Below are 22,256 nucleotides of genomic sequence, written 5' to 3' on the forward strand. Positions count from 1 at the left end.
GGGTGTTTCAAAGCACCACTACTTTTTTTTTATTTGGTGTTTCTATGGAATAAATTGGAAACTTGAGGTTACATGGTTACTAAAGCTTGTACACAGGTAAAATAGAGGTGCAAATGTGATTGGTTAACTTCCAGTGATGTTTATTTTCTTATCTGCAATGAAACATTATGTGAAACTTTGTCTGTAGTACTGGACAGGATACAACTTTTCTCATGCCAAGTATTCCTTTATTTGAAATAAAGATACAGTCTGCACAATTTTTTTAAAAAGTGCAAATTTAACAAAGATTAATAGGAGAAAATCAATGGTGGTATTACACCTATAGGTAACAGTTAGGCCTTAAAAAATGAGCAAAACCCATACCGCGGAATCAGCTATAAAAGGCCGCGAAATGACAAATGTTAAAAATTCAAACGAGAAAAAACTAACGGCATAACGTATGTACAAGAGCGGTTTTTTTAAAAAATTTTATTCAAGCTTTTTTCAATTCAATTTCAGCCTATAATTTCTTGACCTAATGTAGTTACGGATATGACACAAGGACTGTCAAATAGAAAATTCGCAACACGACATGTTAAAAACAATCTTGATGTTCATATAAAGTCCGTTTGAAAGGTTATTCAAACAGCTAACAGTACATATTATTGCACATTAACTGTCTTATTTGTCAAATTTACCAGGGCCGAATTACAAAACTCCTAACTGTGTTTTGCTACCTAATACATACAGCGCTCAACTTTACATCTTCAGTGATAACCTTACGTATTGAGTGCTAGACTTTATTTCTCTAGCGATTACTTAACATCTTCACCTCTTCAGCACTAGACTTTACATCTCGTTTTCTAGGCTTTAAAAAACAATACTCTTTATATTCTATATTAACAGACCGACAGGACTCGATCATATACAACTAATGTCGAAACAAGTACAAGCTCCATCGATTACCAGTATACAACGATTTCACGAATTTTGACGTTCGTATGTATTTGACAATGAGCTAGTTGGATGTTTTATTTGACAGAAAATCTCAACAATGTTCAAGAATATCACAACCGATACCAGACAATCTCAACCTGACATACTGTATATATGTCTCCAAAAATCTGTTATATATTTTTAATTGATTCTTTTTACAGAGAAATGACGTCAATTAAAACAAACACAACTGAATGCTCATTAACGCAAGAAGAAATAAACTACCTACGGACAGCGAACTTAATACTTCGAGTGGCTCCAACTGCTGTCAGATTTAAATTTGACAAGGAATTAGCCCCTTTTACACTTCAACAAACTCTGAATCAAGCTAGACTTAAAGTGTTAGCACCTTTGAAGGAAAAGAAAGTTATAAACCAGACACAATGGAATTTTTTATTTCCTATCTCAGGTAATTGTATAGATTAGATATGTATAGGAATAGATTAATATACGAGCTAAAATGAAACATATAAAAAAAATATTCATCAGACTTTTAAGTTTAGGGTCTCTAAATCAATTAGAGCTCTTAAAGACTTCATGTAAAGTAAACAGAAAACGTTATTTTAGGTGTATACTTTCACCAACACGTCCCCGTCGTCTTGATATAGTTAACATGGGTAAAGAGAATTAACCAGTAGGCCAGTAAGGTATATGATATTGACGTTTTTGTCATTGCCTTCTAATGATTCGGGTAAACAGAACTACAATTATCTGATTCTCTAAAAGAGAGGCGAAAGTTACCAAAGGGACTTTCAAACTCATAAGTCAAAAATAAAACGACCAACAGTTAAACCATAGTATATAAAACACATTAAAGACATAGTAGCACAAACCCCGTCCCACCCCCCCCCCCCCCCCAAAAAAAAAAAAAAAAACAACAACAAAAAAACACAATTTGGGGTGACCTCAGGTAATCCGGAAGGGTAAGCAGAATCTGCTTCACATGTGGCACCCGTCGTATTGCTCATGTTAGTACAAACCCGGTATTACGTCTTACTCGGTACTTCCTATTGGTGACAAAGGGATGGGATTGTACGACATTTGAATCATATCTGCTATCATCTGTGAAACGAATATGCCATAACAGTCAATCATCTCATGATTGTCTGTAATTGTTTAGAATGAATGATTTCAATTCAACACCTGGAACTCTTGGTTTAATAGCTTCCTTGTGGGCGTAACCCTCTAAAAATGTTAGAATTCTATTGATGAAAAAAAATGACAAGTGTCAGGTGATTCTTATAGAGTTATATCTTTCGGGCATTCAAATGAAGGTTTATAGCGCGTTTCGTAGCACATGCAGGGATATACCATAATTACATTCTAGCTAGTGCTAAATTTTATTATGCCTTGGTACCTTGCATGTATATTCCGTCTATTTATCTTATCAATTAAAAAAACTTTTATTTAGTAAAAAAAATAGAATGAAAAGATATTTTTTGTTTGACATTCTAAATAGTAAATAGTTTAGATACCATGGTTTCTATTTCAATATCTTAATGTTGAAAGAAGATCAGAAGTAAAATACTTATCATGTGTTCTTGTACAGTCGAGTTATCTATACGTTATTGTTTTTTTAATAATCGAACTGAATATGCATTTAGAAATGTTTGAAGTGAAAGCAGAAAATGAAATAGTTATATCAGCACGACTGAAACAAAAGTGTATATGGATTTTGCGATTTTCAAATACCGAAAATAATACATACAACACGTCTATTTTTTTTTAGTATTAACGAACATTTGATTAACACTGGACTAACCTTATTCAGGAATATTCAGAACAAGACGTCTTCATACAAGTAGTTAAACCCATAAGCCTTTTATCAAACATATAATCTCATACAAAGTTGTAATTGGCATTGTACACACTCTGATTTTGTGCTATTTGAATAGGGAAGGCCTCATCTACGACTTTTGACTTGACACTGATGATTTGTTTGATTAGACATCTAGCACAGATATCAGTATCGGACATTTTACCACATCCAACTGATACAAGTGAAGGGGCTGATTTATCAAGGCTGAAATATTATAGGAACAAGATTGCTCACTCCAATGATGGTGTATTAACTGACAGCCAACTCAACGATTACTGGACCGACATTTCTCGGGTAATTCTATGTCTTAACAACTGTTTGTTCTGAAGAATAACCTTTTAAGGAACAATATGACTCGACTGAGAAATCATATAATTACAAATGTGTTTGCAACATAAGTAAACGATTAAGCAGACTCAACAAATCATATATACAAAATTGTTAGTATCATCTTTAATTCCAATGTGTATGCGCTGATATTGGTTCACAGTTGGAAAATATATCGGTTTCCTTCTAACAATATGATTTTAGGCTATCTGAACCGGCATTAATTTGATTTAATTTCAGTTTTCATTTCAGGCTGCATTTGTAAAATATTTTTTTTGTCCAAATTGGCAAATGCTTAGGATTGATAAGTCTTTCAAAACCGAAATATAATATACAATAAAGTAAAATAACAAAAAATACCGAACTCTGCGAAAAATTCAAAACGGAAAGTCCCTAATCAAATGGCAAAATCGAAAGCTTAAACACATCAAACGAATGGATAACAACTGTTATATTCCTGACTTGTTACAGGCATTTTCGTGTAATTTTCATCGTGTGTATATCTTTTCTTGTTAGGAATAACAGTATTAGGCAAAATGTTATACTGATCAAATGCACAAAAAGTAGTTCGATATTCGATGATCGGTGGTCGAACTACTGTATCCATACCATGTCAGTTGTGCGTTCAAATCCGCACGTGACTCCAATTTACTACTTGAGTAAAGCGGCTGATAATGTATTATATCTTTCCGCTCAAAAGCGCAGATATCTTTCCCTCAGAAATTGTGATGTCGCTGATAAGTTCTGCTTACGTTTCAAAGGCGTGATATGAAAATAACGGAGCGACTGAGCGAAAGGAAGGACGATGTTATGAATATTATCAAGGTATTTTCTCATTATACAGCCATGACAACTAAACCTTACATTTTCAGGAATGCCTTTCTTTTTTAATTTTTCAAATAGATAACACACTTTTAAGTAGAAAATTAAACTTTATTTTTGGGACTCAAATTAACTTGAGATATAGTGGTTTTTATTTTAAATAAAAAAAAAAAAAAAACAAGAAGAATGTTAAGTTCAATAAGCTTTTGAATATATTAAATGTTTATTATGTGGCAGAATTCTGTGAACAAAATCATTAACATAATTGACGTGGGAATTTATTTAGTTTGGTACAAATAAGTGGCCACATGACGTTCAAAATTGTAACACAAAATCAAAAAGGTTAAATAAAATTGCAATTGAATAACACAATGTGTTACGGAAAACATGGGAGAAAGATATTCATAAATCGAGCACTATTTGACAATAACATTGCAACAAAACAAAAAACTACGAAAAGACTAACTACAGTATACAAAACACAACATAGAAGACTAAAGACTAAGCATCATTAACTCTACTTCAAACCGGGGATAATTGCATGTTCTCTGGAACGGTAAGCCAATCGTGTCCTATATGTGGCACTCATCTTGTTTCTCTTGCAAGTACATAACCGGAGATGAGTCAATTTAGTGGGTCATATTCGAGGAAAAGAGGACGGAATTGTGGTTACGACAACTAAAACATATTCCATAATGGTCAACCAACTCCTGATGGCCTCCATAAAATTTTCGAAGGGATTATTTAAACTTCATCACTTGGAACTCTTGATGAAAATTTAACTTGAAATAACTATACAGTCGCTTTTAATAGTACAAGTATGTTAAAAATGAAGAATTACAATACAAGATATGCTCATGTGACATAAAGTTGAATGTCTTTCAAGGAAATGGATACCATTTTCTTCTTTGATCTAAAGAGTTTGACAAAACGATCATATATAATTTCTAAGTTATAGTTTATTATTCTATTTAAGGCAATTGTAAGTCTGGGTGGACACAGCTTTCAACAAAAATGTGATAACCTGAAAATATGTAAGCTAGATAACAATGATAGAGAAATAATCATAGAGATAAGAAATATGGAGAGATCACATGACCCGATTCCAAAGGGGTTAAAGGGTTAGTTATTGTTCATTTTTTTCAAATGTTGACGAGCTTTCTGTTTGAAGATGTTTGATGTTGAGTAATTATATCAAATTATAGAATGAAGACACCTAACAAAAATTCAAAGGCAAAAAATAAAGAATAGTCAACTCTTGGGTTATTTTAACCAGATGAATGAAAAAACATAGCAACTTATAAAGATGCCCTGTAAAATGGCATACTTTATGAAAATAGATAAGTATGTTTGTTGAATTCTAAATCTGCAAAAGATAAGCCTTTATCATGTGTTTGAAAATGAAGATACTAGGTTATTCTTGATAACGAAATTTTATTGCTATGTCGTTGATTGATAGTGGCGGCGATAAACTCCAGTTAAGTAAAAATATCAGGGCGACAAAACAACGATGGTTAAATCTAAAGGCTAATTAAGGGTAATTAGCGCATGTACATACAAATAAAATACGTTTCCTGTGTAATTATCTTTCATGACTTGTGATCTATATTTTTTCAAGCATCTGTTATTCCCTGTAAATTTACTGTCTTCTTATGGGTGTTTGGAAAACCACAGAGAGAAACCTAATGTGAAAGTTAAACAAATATACTTCATACTAAGTTAAACATGTTTCAAAAAGAAAGCCAACAGATATTGATAATTGTAAAGCGTATAATTAACAGATAATTCAATACTAAACATAAAGCATTCCCGATTATGTTATCCAACGAATCCGGATAAATACCTTATACACATTATATGTGATTATAATTAGTGTCAATGAGAAATTCAACTGAGTGTTTTCTTAAACAGCAAATTCAATACTTTTTACATTAAACTATTTGCCAAAAAGAGATGAAAGACACCACTGGGATATTCAAGCTCGGAGTTGAGGACAAAAAAAACCCCAATGAAAAATGAAAATGACCAAAATTAATCTCAACATCATTTGAGTAGTCTTTTTTTAACGAGCTAACTTAATTTTCAATTATTCATTTTATTGTAAGTTCTGTACTGGTCAGTCGTTTTTCTTGCAGTTAATTCAGAACTATTCAGAAGCTATTTAGATATTTCAGTATGTTAGGGTTATGTACAGGTTAGTTATAAATGCTGAACAGTCTTAATATAGATTGAACAAATCTTTATTGGATAAGTTGAAAATTGACTCAAAGACTAAACATGACAAAATAACATGAATAATATGAATTGAGTGTTCAGTCTATAAAGAGTTCTTGATACCAAAATGACCGTTTCAGTTCAAAATTGTTTTACCAGTGCGTGCTTTTTAAAATAGAAACATAAAGACGTTTTGACACAAAAAAATTGAGAAATACATGAAATATGTATTAAGGTTTCAAATGATGAATGCTTTATTCTATCTGGTTATCCAATTAAGTAGATTAATACAACAGTAATCATTCAAAAATTTTCAAGAGAATTTATTCAGTTTCATGCAATGATCATGATAGCAAACTTTTAGCAGATGATGAGTGTTTCCGATTTAGTGATATTTGCAGTAAATATAATGTCTTTCACAATAACCATGATGATGTTATCATATTATTATACTTGTTTTGAAATAAGTAATATACACCTATTGACTGGTTATGAGGGTAATAGCAAGTTTGTTGTCCCTGAGATACCAACTATTGCTCGAGGCTAAACCGAGGGCAATAGTTAGTATCAAAGGGACAACAAACTTACTATTACACTCATAGCCAGTCATTAAGTGTTTTATTATACCGAACAAAAGATCTTTCTAAAAAGACTGCATACATCACTTGGGGAAAAAACAAATAGTCACATAAACATACACAAGATGAACTATCCGATGGGTTTTTTTCTTTGCCCGTGTGGTATTAGTCAATATTTTATTTACTGTAATCAAGACGAGGAATCCTTTTGTAAAAATTCCCGTGCATATAATTAACGCTAGCTAGATATATTACCGTACACCAAAGCAATCCCTGATTATGAAGACGACGACAGACTCATACCATACATTTGTTATATTTTAGTTATTAAAATATGTCGCGTAGATTTTCTCTTTCTTTTTTAATTGCTTCTGGTTAGTTATACATTAATTTGAAATTACGACGACAGACACATACATAATATGTCGTTTACGATATTTCAGAGTTTAACGTTGCCAAGCAAAATAGTCAATGACGTCATTGTTGTCCAATGAAAAATTAGAATGAAAAAGTACGGGAAATATGTTGATAAGACAATTGACCGGGGTAATAGTCTATTGACTGCCAAATAGTCTGTGGAATGAAATAGCACAAATATTTCATTCTTTTTTATATAGAAAAAACATACTGAGGTATAATAATTGCTATTATTCGCAAAAGCGTAATTAATGAAACAGAGTTGAAGGCTTTCGTTTAAATGTGAAATATATGTATAAGTGAGAAAATGCATCACAAATTCTGGAAGTCGGCATTAGGTGTAACTAAAAATAATGCAACAAATTTAGTTATATTTTGTGTACTATGTCGTAATCTACTAATACAATTTCTTATAAAAAAACCTGATTAAATATTTTAAAAGGTTTCACATTCCAATTTGTAGCTCATAAAGTTGATATAGAAAACGGCCGATTCGATAAATATAAAATAATAAAGTACAAAATCCAAACTTTTAAATGGAGTGCAGTTTGTAACGGTCGAAACTTATTGTTTAATTTCCACTTCCTCGATAAACAAAAACCTGTCTGAAACTTTGAGAAGAGATACATTTTCTCAATGATAATTGATTACGAAAAAAATATCTTACATAATTGTTATTTTCAAGAAGCTTTAGATGTAAAAAATAACAAAATACTATATGTTTTTATCAAAACAATAGAAAGAAATATGCATTGGCTGTATGAAAAATTCATTAGTAATACAGAAAACACCAACAAGAAATATAGGTTTCTTTTCCAGATTTAGACATGCCAGATATCCAGTGAAGAGCGCAAAATGATACATAATAGAACATATCATATATTTTCAAATCATTGTCATATAACTTATTTTCTCTATTTTAACATCAAATATCACGCAGTTAAACACGAAATAATTGAGTTAGACTTTGCTTTAAGTCTTTTGATTATGTTTAATCAGTCTGACTGTACTATTTGGTTCACCAACAATTCTGACCTCCCATAAATATTGTGTAGAATTCACAGATCTCATTAAATTTGGTTGGTGGAATTCGTGGTGTGACACCCTAATATTGCGCTCATTTTTGGTACTGTTATTGGCAAAATAAATATTTCTTGTAGCTGTTGTTGTTCTAGTTCAGTAGTTTAATCAAGAACATAAAACTGGCATTGCAGTAGTCAATTTTGCTTCCAAGCAGACACCCGATGTTGTACAGATCGACGTGGATATTTGGTTGAAAATAGGTCGCATCGTCAGCGACCTAAATTCAACGTCGGTTCAACGTCGACTGGCAATAGAATGACGTCTATATAACCTTGGTTTTTTGTCACAACCTTATACAACGTCGACACAACGTCGGATTCCAAATGTCGGTCGGACGTCTAAATTAATCAAAAATATCGAAATCATACTTACCTGAACATATATACCCAGCAGGCACGCAACCTTTTATTTAAATTGGTTTACTTGTGTTTTTGAATAAATTCAATGATTACTGTTACTAATATATCAAATTGATATGATTAAAGTCAATGAATAAACTGTTTAAAAAATTTCGCCGTAAAATATTTCAATTCAGTACAAGAAACAGATTTTATTTCAATTGGCGCATGCGTATGAGGCCGACATTTCGAATTTATGTGCGCCAATTTGATTACAACAACAAATTCTACGACGGATGCTGTAAGAAGTGCAAGGTAAGTGTAATTTTCATTTATTGTTTGCTTTGATATAAGATATATCATAATTTAGTGTAATCAGTATTGTAGCTGTAATTAGTCGCTGTTCCCGCAAGTATGAGTGTACAGTGATTTGTGCAGATCAGATCTCGGATCAGATATAATTAATATAATGTAAGCCTCAGCGAACAACTAGGTTGACCTTAAGATATATTTGACATGTGAATATTGAAAAATGGATGATGAAACTTGTGTTAAAAACATTATGAACAATGACTTGGTAAAAAGCATAAGCGTGTGGCAAAGTATTCTAATATTAGTTTAAACATATTTTATTGTTCAAAATGGATAAATGGATATTAGATACAAGTTTTTCAACTTAGTAACGCTTTCTCCAAAATTCTATCATAATTGCAGATACAGAGAGGATGGATTCATAATATATCATTGAGCATCGGATGAAATTGAAGAAATTATTCGTCTGGCAAATATTGAAATAATTATTTAATTTTATAATCCCTTATTGAAGTTGAATTCACCTATGTAAATTCAAACGATAACATTTCGTTCTTATTTTTATATGTTGATGCAATTACAAGTCAAAGATTTACAACACATGATATTCTTGACCTTGAAATACATTTAAAACACACAAATTTTTTCTACTCTAGCTGTCACTCTCAGCATGTATTCCAACATGTTATCGGCGAAGTAATATGCAGATAAGAAACACGTGTGACGATGGCAAATTAATACACAATCTGACCAAATTTATATGATAACGTCGAAATAGATGATATATTTAATACTGATGCTTAATTAACCGTAGTTAATTATTACAGTACATAAAATTCAAGGAAAAAGCAAATATTCCTATAGTTTTGGTATCTAAACATAACCCATATACATGTATATGTAAAATAAAATAAAAAGTATCGCAAAATACTGGAATTTATTACAGTTTGAAGAAGAATGTAAACAAAGTTTCAATGTTAAACTACTTCTTGCGTATAGCAAAAATGCCATAAATATCTATTGATGAAGAATTTAAATATAAAATAAAATATATATCATCATAATTAATTTTTCATGATTAATATTTATTTTGAATTATTGTAAAAATATAGGGTCGATCTGGCAATGTAGGATACATTTTTATGGGTGTTTTATTATACAAAAAGACTGTTTGTCAAGATCTCGATGCTTGTGGTGCATTATTGTTTCTCATGATGAGTGACCGTAAAGATCTCGGTACTTGCGGTGCATTAATTATTGTTTCCTCAAGATTAGTGACTGTACAGGTCTTGGTGCTTGTGGGGAATTATTTCATCTCAAAAGTGACTGTCAAGATCTTGGTGCTTGCGGTGCATTATTGTTTCCAAAGATGAGTGACTGTAAAGATCTCGGTGCTTGTGGTGCATTATTGTTTCTCAAGATGAGTGACTCAAGATCTCGGTGCTTGTGACGCATTATTGTTTCTCAAGATGAGTGACTGTCAAGATCTCGGTGCTTGTGATGCATTATTGTTTCCCTAGATGAGTGACTGTCAAAATATCGGTGCTTGTGATGCATTATTGTTTCCCAAGATGAGTGACTGTCAAGATCTCGGTGCTTGTGATGCATTATTGTTTCCCAAGATGAGTGACTGTCAAGATCTCGGTGCTTGTGATGCATTATTGTTTCCCAAGATGAGTGATTGTAAAGATCTCGGTGCTTGCGGTGCATTATTGTTTCTCAAGATGAGTGACTGTCAAGATATCGGTGATAACTATATAATTTGAAAAAAAAACTTTATATTTTCAATCATTGATCTGTGTTTGCAATGTATGATCCCTTGCTTTATAAAAAAATATAAAGAATATTTTTACTATACCTAGACCAATTTGTTATTGAAGTCAGGGGTTTAACTGTTTGCCTCAAAATTTGCTCAAAACATTGATAATGCAGCACTAATGACATTATCTTGTTGACACTAAACTGTTTGATTTTCACATAAATTATACATTTTTTATTTTAGAAACGGTACATGACATACAGGTAACAGCAGCTTATCTGAAGTACCCACCTGGCAGAATGGGAAGAGTGTTCGGAAGAAGAAAGTTGGGACATCAACTGACGGAGCAGCAGACATCAATAGAAATGGAGCAGAAAATAGACATTGATGTTTTTAAAAATACCACATTAAAATATGTAGATTCATTCAATTATCTATTGTTTTGTTTCAACACTTATTTCAAGTGTTCAATGCTCATAGCTCTGCTTTTTAGAACTTAACTAATTGATATTTGTTGGTTTCTCCTATATTTACTTGACAAAACCTTATATGTCCACTTCAGGCTCTGCATATCAAGTCAAAAATATAATTTACTGGTCAAGCCCGGACAATGCGACCATTTTATAACCCCTGGTCAACAGCAGATTGATGTACAAAGTAGTTGTGGAGACATGAATTATAAGGTTACCAGCCTTTGTAGGAAGGAATGATTTTCTGAGGTCTTAATGATGTTGAAGCACTTATTCAGGACGTCAACTTGTATGAATTATTGTTTCATTAAATAAAGTTGTCCAATTTAAGAACGTTAATAAGGATTTACTTTGGTCTTTAATTAGCTCTGAAGACATCTGAGGATATTTAAAGAGGTTAAATAGTGGTTGTTATGACGTTGATTAGACGTTGTATAGATAGCTGAGGATATTTAAAGAGGTTTTAATGGTGGTTGTTAGGATGTTGATTAGACGTTGTGCAGACATCTGAGGATATTTAAAGAGGTTTAATGGTGTTGTTAGGACGTTGATTAAACGTTGTACACACATCTGAGGATATTTAAAGAGGTTTAATTGTGGTTGTTATGACGTTGTACAGACGTGGAACATCCTTATTCGAGTTCATCCTGTTGGTTGATCTGATATTGTACCAACGTTGTACTGATGTTGTAACTACGTTGTACAAACGTTGAACGGACGTATGTCAAGACGTTGGGAAGACGTCAGTTTTAAACGTCTACAAAATATTATTTACAACCAAAATCTTACGTAGGCGCAACGTTAGGGTCTGACGTCGAACTGATGTATATACAACGTCAAATGTCTGCTGGGTTATGTTTTAGAAATCCTCTAAACGGTATCTGATTCTTAAAGTCATAACGTTTCGTACAAATATGACCAAACTCTGAAAACAAAAATTCATTTGGGAACAACATAATCCAATTTGTAATAGAATACATTCTTTTTGTATTACATTCTGAAGTTTTCTTTAGAATCAAAACAAACTGAATAATCAGTAATTCTATCTCATTATGTAACAATGTCATTAAGGCAGTTATATGTAACTTTTGTAGGGATCCATATCGCGATAATCGAAGAATGGGAAAAACAAAAAGTAGTAGAAACAAGAGCTATCAAACATCTACTTCACTTGGTAAAGAAAACGGATACCGTTGTTGCTGTTGGATCATCAGGATGCGGAAAGTCTACATCTATCCAATATGTTGCTTTAATGTTACATCATCAACAAGGGTTTGACATCGTACCTCTTTCAAGTCCAGATTGCATCTTACAATATTTTAATCCTGAACACAAACAAGTGTTTGTTATTGATGACATTTGTGGTAAATCTACAATTGACAACAATTTGGTTAACGCTATGAGTAGAATGAAAGTTGCAATAAAAAAAATGTTTAAAAGTAACACAGTAAAAATTTTATCTTCGTGTAGAACACACATTTTTCAAGACCGTCTCTTTAAAAATATCATGTTTATGGCTACTGCGGTATGTAATTTAACATCTGATTTTTGCTTGACAAAACCAGAGAGAATGTCAATCGCTAAGATGTATCTGACAAACGAGGAGGTGACAAAAATACAGGTAAATATTTTTGAGATGTTTGACTTTTTCCCCCTTTTATGCAATCTTTATACAAAGCAAACAGGAAGAGATGTCATTGCGTTTTTTTCTAACCCAGTACAGGTAATAAGAGAGGATATTCAATTGTTATTTAATTCTAATGATCAAACAACATTTGCAACGTTATTCCTTTTCATTGTTTATAATAACAATTTACACGAAAATCTGTTGTTAGAAAAATCAGGTATTAAACAAGTTCTTGAAGAGTTATTTGACAACTTTCAGGTTCAAAGTAATTTATCACCTCAAATTATAGGATATGAATTAGAAAAATTGTGCGAGGGATATATAAAAAAAAGTGCAGATACATACAGTATTTTGCATGACAAATTGTTTACAATTTTTGTGTCTTTCTGCGGTCAGCATAAGTTTGATCTTGTGCTTAATATTGCCCACACAGAAGTTGTACGAGATCGATTTCTGTTGGAACGTTTAATTACAGAGGAAACGGATGCAACAGATTATTGCATTACAATTCCGGAAACAAAGACAACAAAATATTTTGAGAGACTGCTAAGAGATATAAATGACGGTTTTCTTGAAAATATATTCTTGAATACACAATTAAAGTATGAATCGTTTCGTCAGCAATTGATCGGATTTCTTGTAGACAGTATTGATATACGTAAAACTGTTAATTTATTAGACAACGAAACACATTACACGTTGATATTTTCAATGGTATGTCAAGATTATAGTGATATGTTACAATTATTGTTATCAAAAGATATTGACGTGGACAGTAGAGATGTAAGCTTTAGCTATTTTAACATTTTACGTGTAGACACCCCATTATTTAAAGCATCAACAGAGGGATTTGTCGATACTGTCACGATCCTGTTACAGCATGAAGCTAATCCAGATATCATATGTGGACAATCAGAAACCTCACTTTTTGCAGCCTCAGAGAAGGGTTATAGTAATATTGTAAAATTATTACTTTACCACAAAGCCAATCCTAATATTAAAAGCAGAGTAAAAATAGCACCATTGTATGTAGCTGCATTGAATGGTTATGCGACTATAGTAAAACTACTGTTATCATTTAAAGCTTATCCTAATACTGTCAGCTGGGGAAATGTAACACCTCTGCTTGAGGCTTCGAGGAATGGTCATATAGATGTTGTAAAGTTACTACTAGAATATAATGCTGACCCCAATTTGAGAGATAAGTACAGTCGAATTCCACTTGATATAGCATCGGAAAAAGGTTTCACAGGCATAGTATCATTACTGTTACAGTACAAATCAGACAAAAATCACCGTGATGAGGATAATGTAACACCTCTTTTTAGAGCTTTGATTGCAAATCACACGGATACTGCAAGGGTACTTTTAGAACATGGCGCTGCTATCGATATTTGTGATGTTATTATTATGACACCTTTTCTCATTACGGCTGAAAGGAATAACACAGAAAATGGCGTTGTAGATACTCTACTGACCATATTAAAAAATAAAGCTGATCGAAAAGTTATAAGTGGAATGTTAGAAACTTCTCTATATGTAGCTTCAGAAAAAGGTTATAAAGATGTTGTAGAATTACTCTTAAACCATAAAGCTAATCCAAATATTAAAAGCAGAGGAAAAATAACTCCTCTGTATATAGCTTCACTTAAAGGACATGCTGCAATAGTAAAACTACTTTTATCACATAATGCTGAACCTAATACTGGAAGCTGGGGAGATGTGACGCCACTTTTTGAAGCTTCGAAGTGTGGTTATATTGATGTTGTAAAGTTATTACTAGTATATAATGCTGACCCAAATTTGAGAGATAAGTACAGTCAAATACCTCTTGATATAGCATCGGAAAAAGGTTACACAGACATTGTATCATTGCTGTTGAAGTACAAATCAGAAACAGATCACCACGATGAGGATAATGTAACACCTCTTTTTAGAGCTTTGATCGCAAATCACACGGATACTGCAAAGGTACTTTTAAAATATGGCGCCGATTACAATATTTGTAATATGATTAATATAACACCTTTCTTTGTTGCGCTAGAAAAGGATAACACAGAAATTGTAAGCCTAATGCTTGATTATGGAGCAGGCGGAAATATCAAAAACCGGTATAATGCAATACGTTTTTATTTAGCCTGTAAAAGAGATGAAACAATTGCAGTTAATTCTTTATTAGAAAAACAAGTTATGGTAAACAGTACTGATTATGAATTTAACCAATCAGCGCTGCACGTAGCTTGCTGTCTTGGTCATACTAATATTGCAAAAATACTTTTAAACGAAAACTGTGACATAAACATACGTGATAAATATGGCGCAACGCCTCTCTTTAGATCTTCTTTCTCAGGCCGAACAGATACCGTTAATTTATTGTTAGATCACAAAGCAAATGTAAATGCTATCGATATTTTTGGGGACACACCGGTTTTAGTAGCTACAATGAAGAGTCAAATTGAGATTGTAAGACTATTGTTGAAATACAAGTGTGATGCAAATATCAGAAACAGGCGCAATAAAACACCTTTGCATTACGCTTCCGGTGCTGGTTATACAGAGCTTGTAAAACTATTAATTGAACATACCAATGATCTCGAGATGTATGATACTGATCATGAGACACCACTCCATGTTGCTTCGCGCAACGGTAATGTTGATATTGTTCATTTACTTTTGCAACACCATTGTAATCCAGATTTATGCTATAAAGACAGCGAAAAACCTTTGTCTATAGCTTGTCGTGAAGGCCATGTACAGTCGTTGTTAGAACATCCTCGTGATTCAACTATCCACAATAAAGACAGCGAAACACCTTTATTTATAGCTTGTCAAAATGGTCATATTGAGGTTGTAAAGTTATTGTTACATTACCATTGTGATCCAGAAATCTCCAATGAAGACTACGAAACACCTTTGTTTACAGCTTGTCGTTATGGTCATATGCAGGTTGTAAAGTTATTATTACAACATGATTCGAATGATAAAAAGACGAAAACCAACGAATTATCTACCAGTGACAGTTCTGAGAAAGAACCAACAAAGTATATTGATATCCCTGATAAAAGAGGAAAAACTTGTCTGAATGTAGCAATTTCAAGAGGAGTTCGTCATGTCGGTATTGTAAAATTATTGCTAGACCACAAAGCAGACCCTAACATCAGCGATGAAAATAATGAGACTCCTTTGTTTAAAGCTTCCAATATTTGTTCTACAAATGTCGTAAAGGTATTATTAGAACACAACGCTAATCCAAATATTGGCAACACATTGGATGAAACACCAATTTACAATGCTGCATGTAAAGATAATATGCAAATTGCTAAAATATTGCTAGAAAACGGCTGTGATGCTAGTAGTGTTAATAAATTTCAAGAAACGCCACTGTTTGTTGCTTCATCTAAAGGTTATGTTGAATTGGTAAAGTTGTTATTGAAATACAAATGTGGTTCCAATATTCACAATATAGAAAACGAATCACCGCTTTTTACAGCTGCTAGTAAAGGTCACGTAGAAATTGTAAAACTTCTTTTAGAACATAACATTGACCATGTTGACTGCAATTTCTTTAACAACAAACACGAGACTCCTCTTTTCATTGCAGTATCAAATGACCATCTAGAGGTTGTGAAAGTATTACTTAACAAAAGAAACTGCAATACGGATATGAGCAATAAAGACAACACAACCGAGGATGAACAATTACTATCAGAACAAATTTGTAATACAAATAGCGTGAATGAAGAAAATGAAACACCTTTGTTTAGAGCCGCAAGTAACGGTAACGCAGAAATGGTAAAATTGTTATTGAAATGCAAATGTGATTCCAATATTCACAATATAGAAAACGAATCGCCGCTTTTTACAGCTGCTAGTAAAGGTCACGTAGAAATTGTAAAACTTCTTTTAGAACATAACATTGACTGCAATTTCTTTAACATAAAGCACGAGACTCCTCTTTTCATTGCAGTATCAAATCACCATCTAGAGGTTGTGAAAGTATTACTTAACAAAAGTAACTGCAATACGGATATTAGTTATAAAGACAACACAGCCAAAGCTGAAAAATTACTATCTGAACAAATTTGTGATACAAATATCGTGAATGAAGAAAATGAAACACCTTTGTTTAGAGCCGCATGTAACGGTAACACAGAAATGGTAAAATTGATACTTGCTAGAAACTCTAGTGCAAATATATCTAATAATAAAAATGAAACCCCTCTCTGTATTTCTTCGTGTAATGGTCATTATGAAGTTGTTAAAGTATTAGCAGAACGCAACTGTGATCTAAATCTCTGTAATGATCAACACGAAACGCCTCTATTCCAAGCACTGTTGCAAGGCCATACCAAAATTGCAGAATTATTGGTGCAAAATAATTGTGATGTTAACATATTAAATGAGGTCAACATGTCTCCTCTTAGCTTAGCCTCACGCAACGGCCAGATTGAGATTGTGCAACTATTATTAAACCGTATGTGTGAAATTGAGGTTTCTGACGTAACGACTGTTAGTCCTTTGTATATTGCATCCTACTTAAACCATACTGAAATAGTAGCGATGATCCTGAAATATAAATCTGAACATAACATCAAACTGTGTATGAAAACTTATAGTTGGGTTCTCTATGCAGCTGTATATAACGGCAATGCAGACATTGTAAAAATGTTACTGGAAAATAATTGTGATTATTATAAATGTAATATGTATATCAAAAAACCCCTCATCATAGCAACAGAAATGGGCTCTATCGAAATTGTAAAATTATTATTAATGAACAATTTCGATTCTAATATATGTAATTCTGATAATGAAACGCCTCTTTTTAAGGCTTCGTTTGAGGGCTTTTCTGAGATTGTAAAACTATTGTTAAAAAACAATTGTGATCCTAATCTAAGTGATAAGTATAATCAAAGTCCTCTCCACATAGCTTCCAGTAGGGGTCATACCGATATTGTAGAACTATTATTACGCTATAATTGTAATTCTAGCCTTCGAAACCAACGCAATGAAAGTGCTTTGGATATAGCTTCAGAATTGAATCATACTGAAATAATGTTATTATTAAGACGCGAGAACAAAGGAATAAGACGAGAGAAAAAAAGGAAATGTAAAATCTCTTAAAACTTTAGTTTTTTGTAAATTCAGAAAAGTTTGCGATCGTTTAATTTTTCTGGTAATTTTGATTAGAGTCGCAAAACTTAAAAACTCGCAATTCATATTTTCCTATTAAGATTTGCATGCAGAATGTTTTGAAATTTCAATGAATAAACTCCTACTTGTGAGGATTGTTGAACAATCGTAACGATAAATGTATATACTACTATCTGAATTCACAGTATCTATTAAATGATTGTTCTAGTGGAAACTGTAGGGGTCTCTGAGAATATAGTCTTACAATTCCAACAATGGTAATCTTTTTTGTCGGTATTACTTTGGAGGTACTCTTGACTGTTTACAGCCTTTGTCACTTAATTGCAGATAATTCACAGACCCCAACACAGCTTTTTCTAGAACATTCTTGAGCAGATATAGATTGATTGTATATTACAGTATATTCAAATTTGATTTAGATAATTTGATATTTTTTGTGTATTTGAAACAGTTTCTTTTGTGTTTGTCTTGCAAATGTGTAGCTTATTGCTTTAGAACTATACGTATTGTGTTTGAAAATGTGTTGAAAATGTTATTTGCTCGGTTTAATATCGACATCTGGTTTCTTCCTTTAATTTTTTATGATCTTTTGTTTTCGTACAATAGTTGTGAATGACCAAACAAATTTAAGCAATGCCATCAATTGCACCACAACATTTGTAGTAAAGGAGGGATTTGTATCCATGAACATGTATAAATTGTTCAAATATATTTAGTATTTTTGAATCATCGCTGATAACATTATCTTAGAGTACAACGTTTCAAATGCGATCGACTAATGTAACTGTTGTTGAATATTTAAGTTTAAATTTTGATACCCTTCTTAAGATGAAATGAACATTTACATGATTAATAATATTTATAAGACTTATCGTAATGTTTCAATAAATGTATACATTTTACTTATTAATGTTCTCTTAATTATATTCACAAAACAGTATCAACAAGAATTGCATGGTAATCATCCTGTCTGTGCGTTGGAATGTCTAGGTCAAATAAGATTGTATATAGTTGCAATGGACTTGTTAAGAACATTGCTCATTAAATCTAAGTATTGTCACCAAAACTGAGGTTTTGTTTTTTGTTAAATTTATGAATAATTTGCTGTTGAACTTAATTTTGTTATTGTTAAAGGTAGACTTGTTATTGCGACATATATTGCATGAATATTCCAGCATATGGAGTATCTCCCAGTTGAAACGGTATTCAAGAGCTTGTATTTCCCATTATCATTTTCTTAAAAGAGATTTGATGCTTACATCAAAGGTTCCAAAATGATGAAGCATAATGCTTAATCTACTGTAATATCAGTTTTTATTTTGGAAAGTGTTGGTCAGATTTTAATTTTCAGTGTTGTGTTTTTAAGACTGTTGTTGTCCTCAACATTTTTATATTCTTCCTTTGATATCTTTTGCATCTCTTTTTTCACTGTCTTAAACTCGCTGGATTATACTTTTTAAATATGCATATTCCTCTTGATTAACCTTTTAAACCATAATAAAAAAAAAGATGTGGTATAAGACAATGAGACAACTATCCACCAAGGTTCATATGACGTTGATATAAATAATTAAAGGTCACATTACGGCCTTCGTCAAAGAGAAAAACGCATACCTTATAGTCAGCTGTTACAAAAACCGACATGCAAAATGTAAAACTACTCAAAGGAGAACGAATTGCTTAAGTTAAAACGATTCATTTTACAAAAAAAACCCCAAATATAACAGACATGAACCAACGACAACCACTCAATAAAAGGCTACAGACTTGTGTAAAAATCAGATGCGAAAGGCTTAATTCATTCATTCTACCGTTTACCTAATATTAAGAATAAAAGGTGAAGGTTCAATTTCAACGATGTCAACGTCAGCGGATCACTGACTTAATTCTATAATGACACATATATATGTAGGATAAGTGAAGTATAGTATGTCTACTTCAAATAACGTTCAATATTCGAATTTTATATCCATTTGATGTAGCATAGAACAATTTTATCTACCGATTTGTAGGCCATACATAGTCAGACTCCAATAACCTTAACAGCAATTATCAAATCATAATGACCAAAACGTTTCGTCAACTGTCTATAACAAATATTCCTGATGAAACAGAAGTGGAAGATACTGACGGTAGATCAAGTACAGAAGCTTTGTGGTAAATAAACTCAGAGAAATGGAGGCGAAAGATGTCTAAGGGGTATTCAAACTCATCACTTGATAACAAACTTACAATGTCATGCCAAAAAACAAAAACAAAAAAACGTCAAAAAAAACAAACAAAAGATCACACAAAATACAACATCGAAAACCAAAGCAACGTAAACCCAACCAAATACTGAAGGCTTATCGTGGCTCATAAGTACAAACCCGGCGATTAGTCTCATTCGGCAGGTCATAATCAAGGAAAAGAAGACAGAATTTTGGTAACGACATTTGAACAAATTCGTCGTCAACTGTGAAACAGGTTTTTCATAACGATCAAATACCTTGTGATGACATTTTCGAGTTTTCGAAGGGATGAATTTAACTTCAGCATTGGAATTCTTCGTTAGATAGCTTCCAGATACATGATATAAGAAAGCAACCCTCTATCAAAGAAATCATAAGATGAAATGCAAGTTCTTGAATTTGCATTCAAAAGGTGACATTTTTTTATTCTATTTCATTTGTCCGATCAAAATGACGGAGACATTGAATATTTTACTACAAATGATTTCTAACACTCAGACACATACTGCATTAGAACAATCACTCAACAAGTATGACAACTCTCGAGAAGAGTTGCGTTCTTATACTTGTTCTGTTACATGTACAAAACGTTTTGTAAATGTCCAGACCACTGACAAGAATGATTAAATCAAAATGGTGATATTGTATTGTACATGTTGTTATCGACACGTGTTAACGGACCGTCTATAAAGTATGAGGCTCTCGGGCCCACGTGTGCAAAAGATATGAATTAACACAATGTTTTTTGTGCTACAAAAACGCCGGTAAACTGTAGCCTACAAGTTAACAAACCCCATGAAGTATGAAAGGAATTTGGCAAATGGTCCAGTAAAAGTTTGCATTTTGTTATTATGTTACAATTGTCAGCATAGGATAAATGTATCTTATTTCTCGCAATAGATATCAAATCAAAACAACGGCATCGTATCGTCGAGAGAATATAACGATAAAATAATTGTAGAAAAGGGTATTTAGGTTACAATACACCATTGAGTATTATAGACGCAATCATTTCAAGAAGATAACATGGTATTCAGAACTGGGAGTAAACGAATCCTGATTAGTCGTTGTGTGCAGCGGATAGTTTTGATTAGTAGATTTTCATTGCACTCTGCATTATATCGACGGCTAAACAATAAAGTTTCCTTACGTCTAAAGGAACTAATGCTTTCCTACGATACGACGAGACCCTTTTTTAAGTGCAGAATTGAAAGGAAAGAACGATTCAAAGTTTTAATTGCGTTAAGAAAAGCCACGGGAACATATCTTTTTTTAAATAAAAAATACTGTTCTCAAATTCTACTTATTCTGATATTTTTGTACAAAATATTTAAGTATTACAAATTCTCTTTATCTGCATTTTTCGTACAAAACAATTATTAATACTTTTGCTTTAAACCAATATAATCAAAATCTCTTTTTATATTTGAATTCTGCATTATTTGGTAGTTTTGTTAGCGGTAAAATAATTGTTTCAATTTCAGTTATTTTCTCCAACTAAACTTTCTATAGTTTTGTCTACAAATAATAAGGATTTTCTATCCCGTCAGTATTTCTCAATGCTCTTCATTTTTGTATTTTATTCGGGTTAACGTTTTTAAACATTTTTTGGAACGTTAATGATGAGTCTTTTGTATACAAAACGGTAGTCTGGCGTTCAAATTTTTAATCCTCGTATCGATGATGAGTTCATTTCTTACCTGAATTTGCCTAAAAATCCAAATATTTACAGGCAGATGTGTATAAGGAAGAGTTTGCAAAATCGATTTTGTGATGGACCAATCCAGGAAGTCAAGCTGATGTAGTATATTCCATAAAAAACCAAGAGAGAATCGTCAGAAGGAAAGATAGCAATCTTTATCTTACGTCCTTTACATTTCGAGGAATGTGATTGGTTAAAAGTAACCGCGCGAAGACCATGATTATTTCATATCGAGTTAGTAGTTGTGGTTTATTTCAATACACGGTTAATAGTGGCGTTACGTCCCTATGTAAAAACAAGACAATGTTGGGGAATTATATGAAAGGTTTCAACAGACGAAGAAATGATGATGAACGGTTGAAATAAATTCATAAAACACATTTAAAGCCGACAGGTTGTTATTGCTGGATTTTGTTTTTGTATAGATC

General features: G+C 32.4%; 1 protein-coding gene across 1 annotated transcript; it reads left to right on the top strand.

Moving 5' to 3' along the window:
* Positions 1-1,140: 1,140 nt before the first annotated feature.
* Positions 1,141-18,801, top strand: LOC127714608 (uncharacterized). The gene is made up of 4 exons (XM_052220675.1): positions 1,141-1,384; positions 2,871-3,088; positions 4,920-5,064; positions 12,209-18,801. The coding sequence occupies exons 1-4, from the start codon at positions 1,141-1,143 to the stop codon at positions 17,863-17,865; spliced, it is 6,264 nt and encodes a 2,087-aa protein (XP_052076635.1). The 3' UTR covers positions 17,866-18,801.
* The last annotated feature ends 3,455 nt before the right edge of the window (positions 18,802-22,256 follow it).

Source organism: Mytilus californianus, unplaced genomic scaffold (genome assembly GCF_021869535.1).
Source record: "Mytilus californianus isolate M0D057914Y unplaced genomic scaffold, xbMytCali1.0.p SCAF_9, whole genome shotgun sequence".
Classification (NCBI taxonomy): Eukaryota; Metazoa; Mollusca; class Bivalvia; order Mytilida; family Mytilidae; genus Mytilus; species Mytilus californianus.

What these genes read in the sequence shown, in the direction of transcription:
- LOC127714608 (XM_052220675.1), top strand. Translation starts at nt 1,141, where the DNA reads ATGACGTCAATTAAAACAAACACAACTGAATGCTCATTAACGCAAGAA. An exon ending in ACTGGACCGACATTTCTCGG is followed by an intron (nt 3,089 to 4,919) that starts GTAATTCTATGT and finishes ATTCTATTTAAG; the next exon opens with GCAATTGTAAGTCTGGGTGG. An exon ending in GATTCCAAAGGGGTTAAAGG is followed by an intron (nt 5,065 to 12,208) that starts GTTAGTTATTGT and finishes TAACTTTTGTAG; the next exon opens with GGATCCATATCGCGATAATC.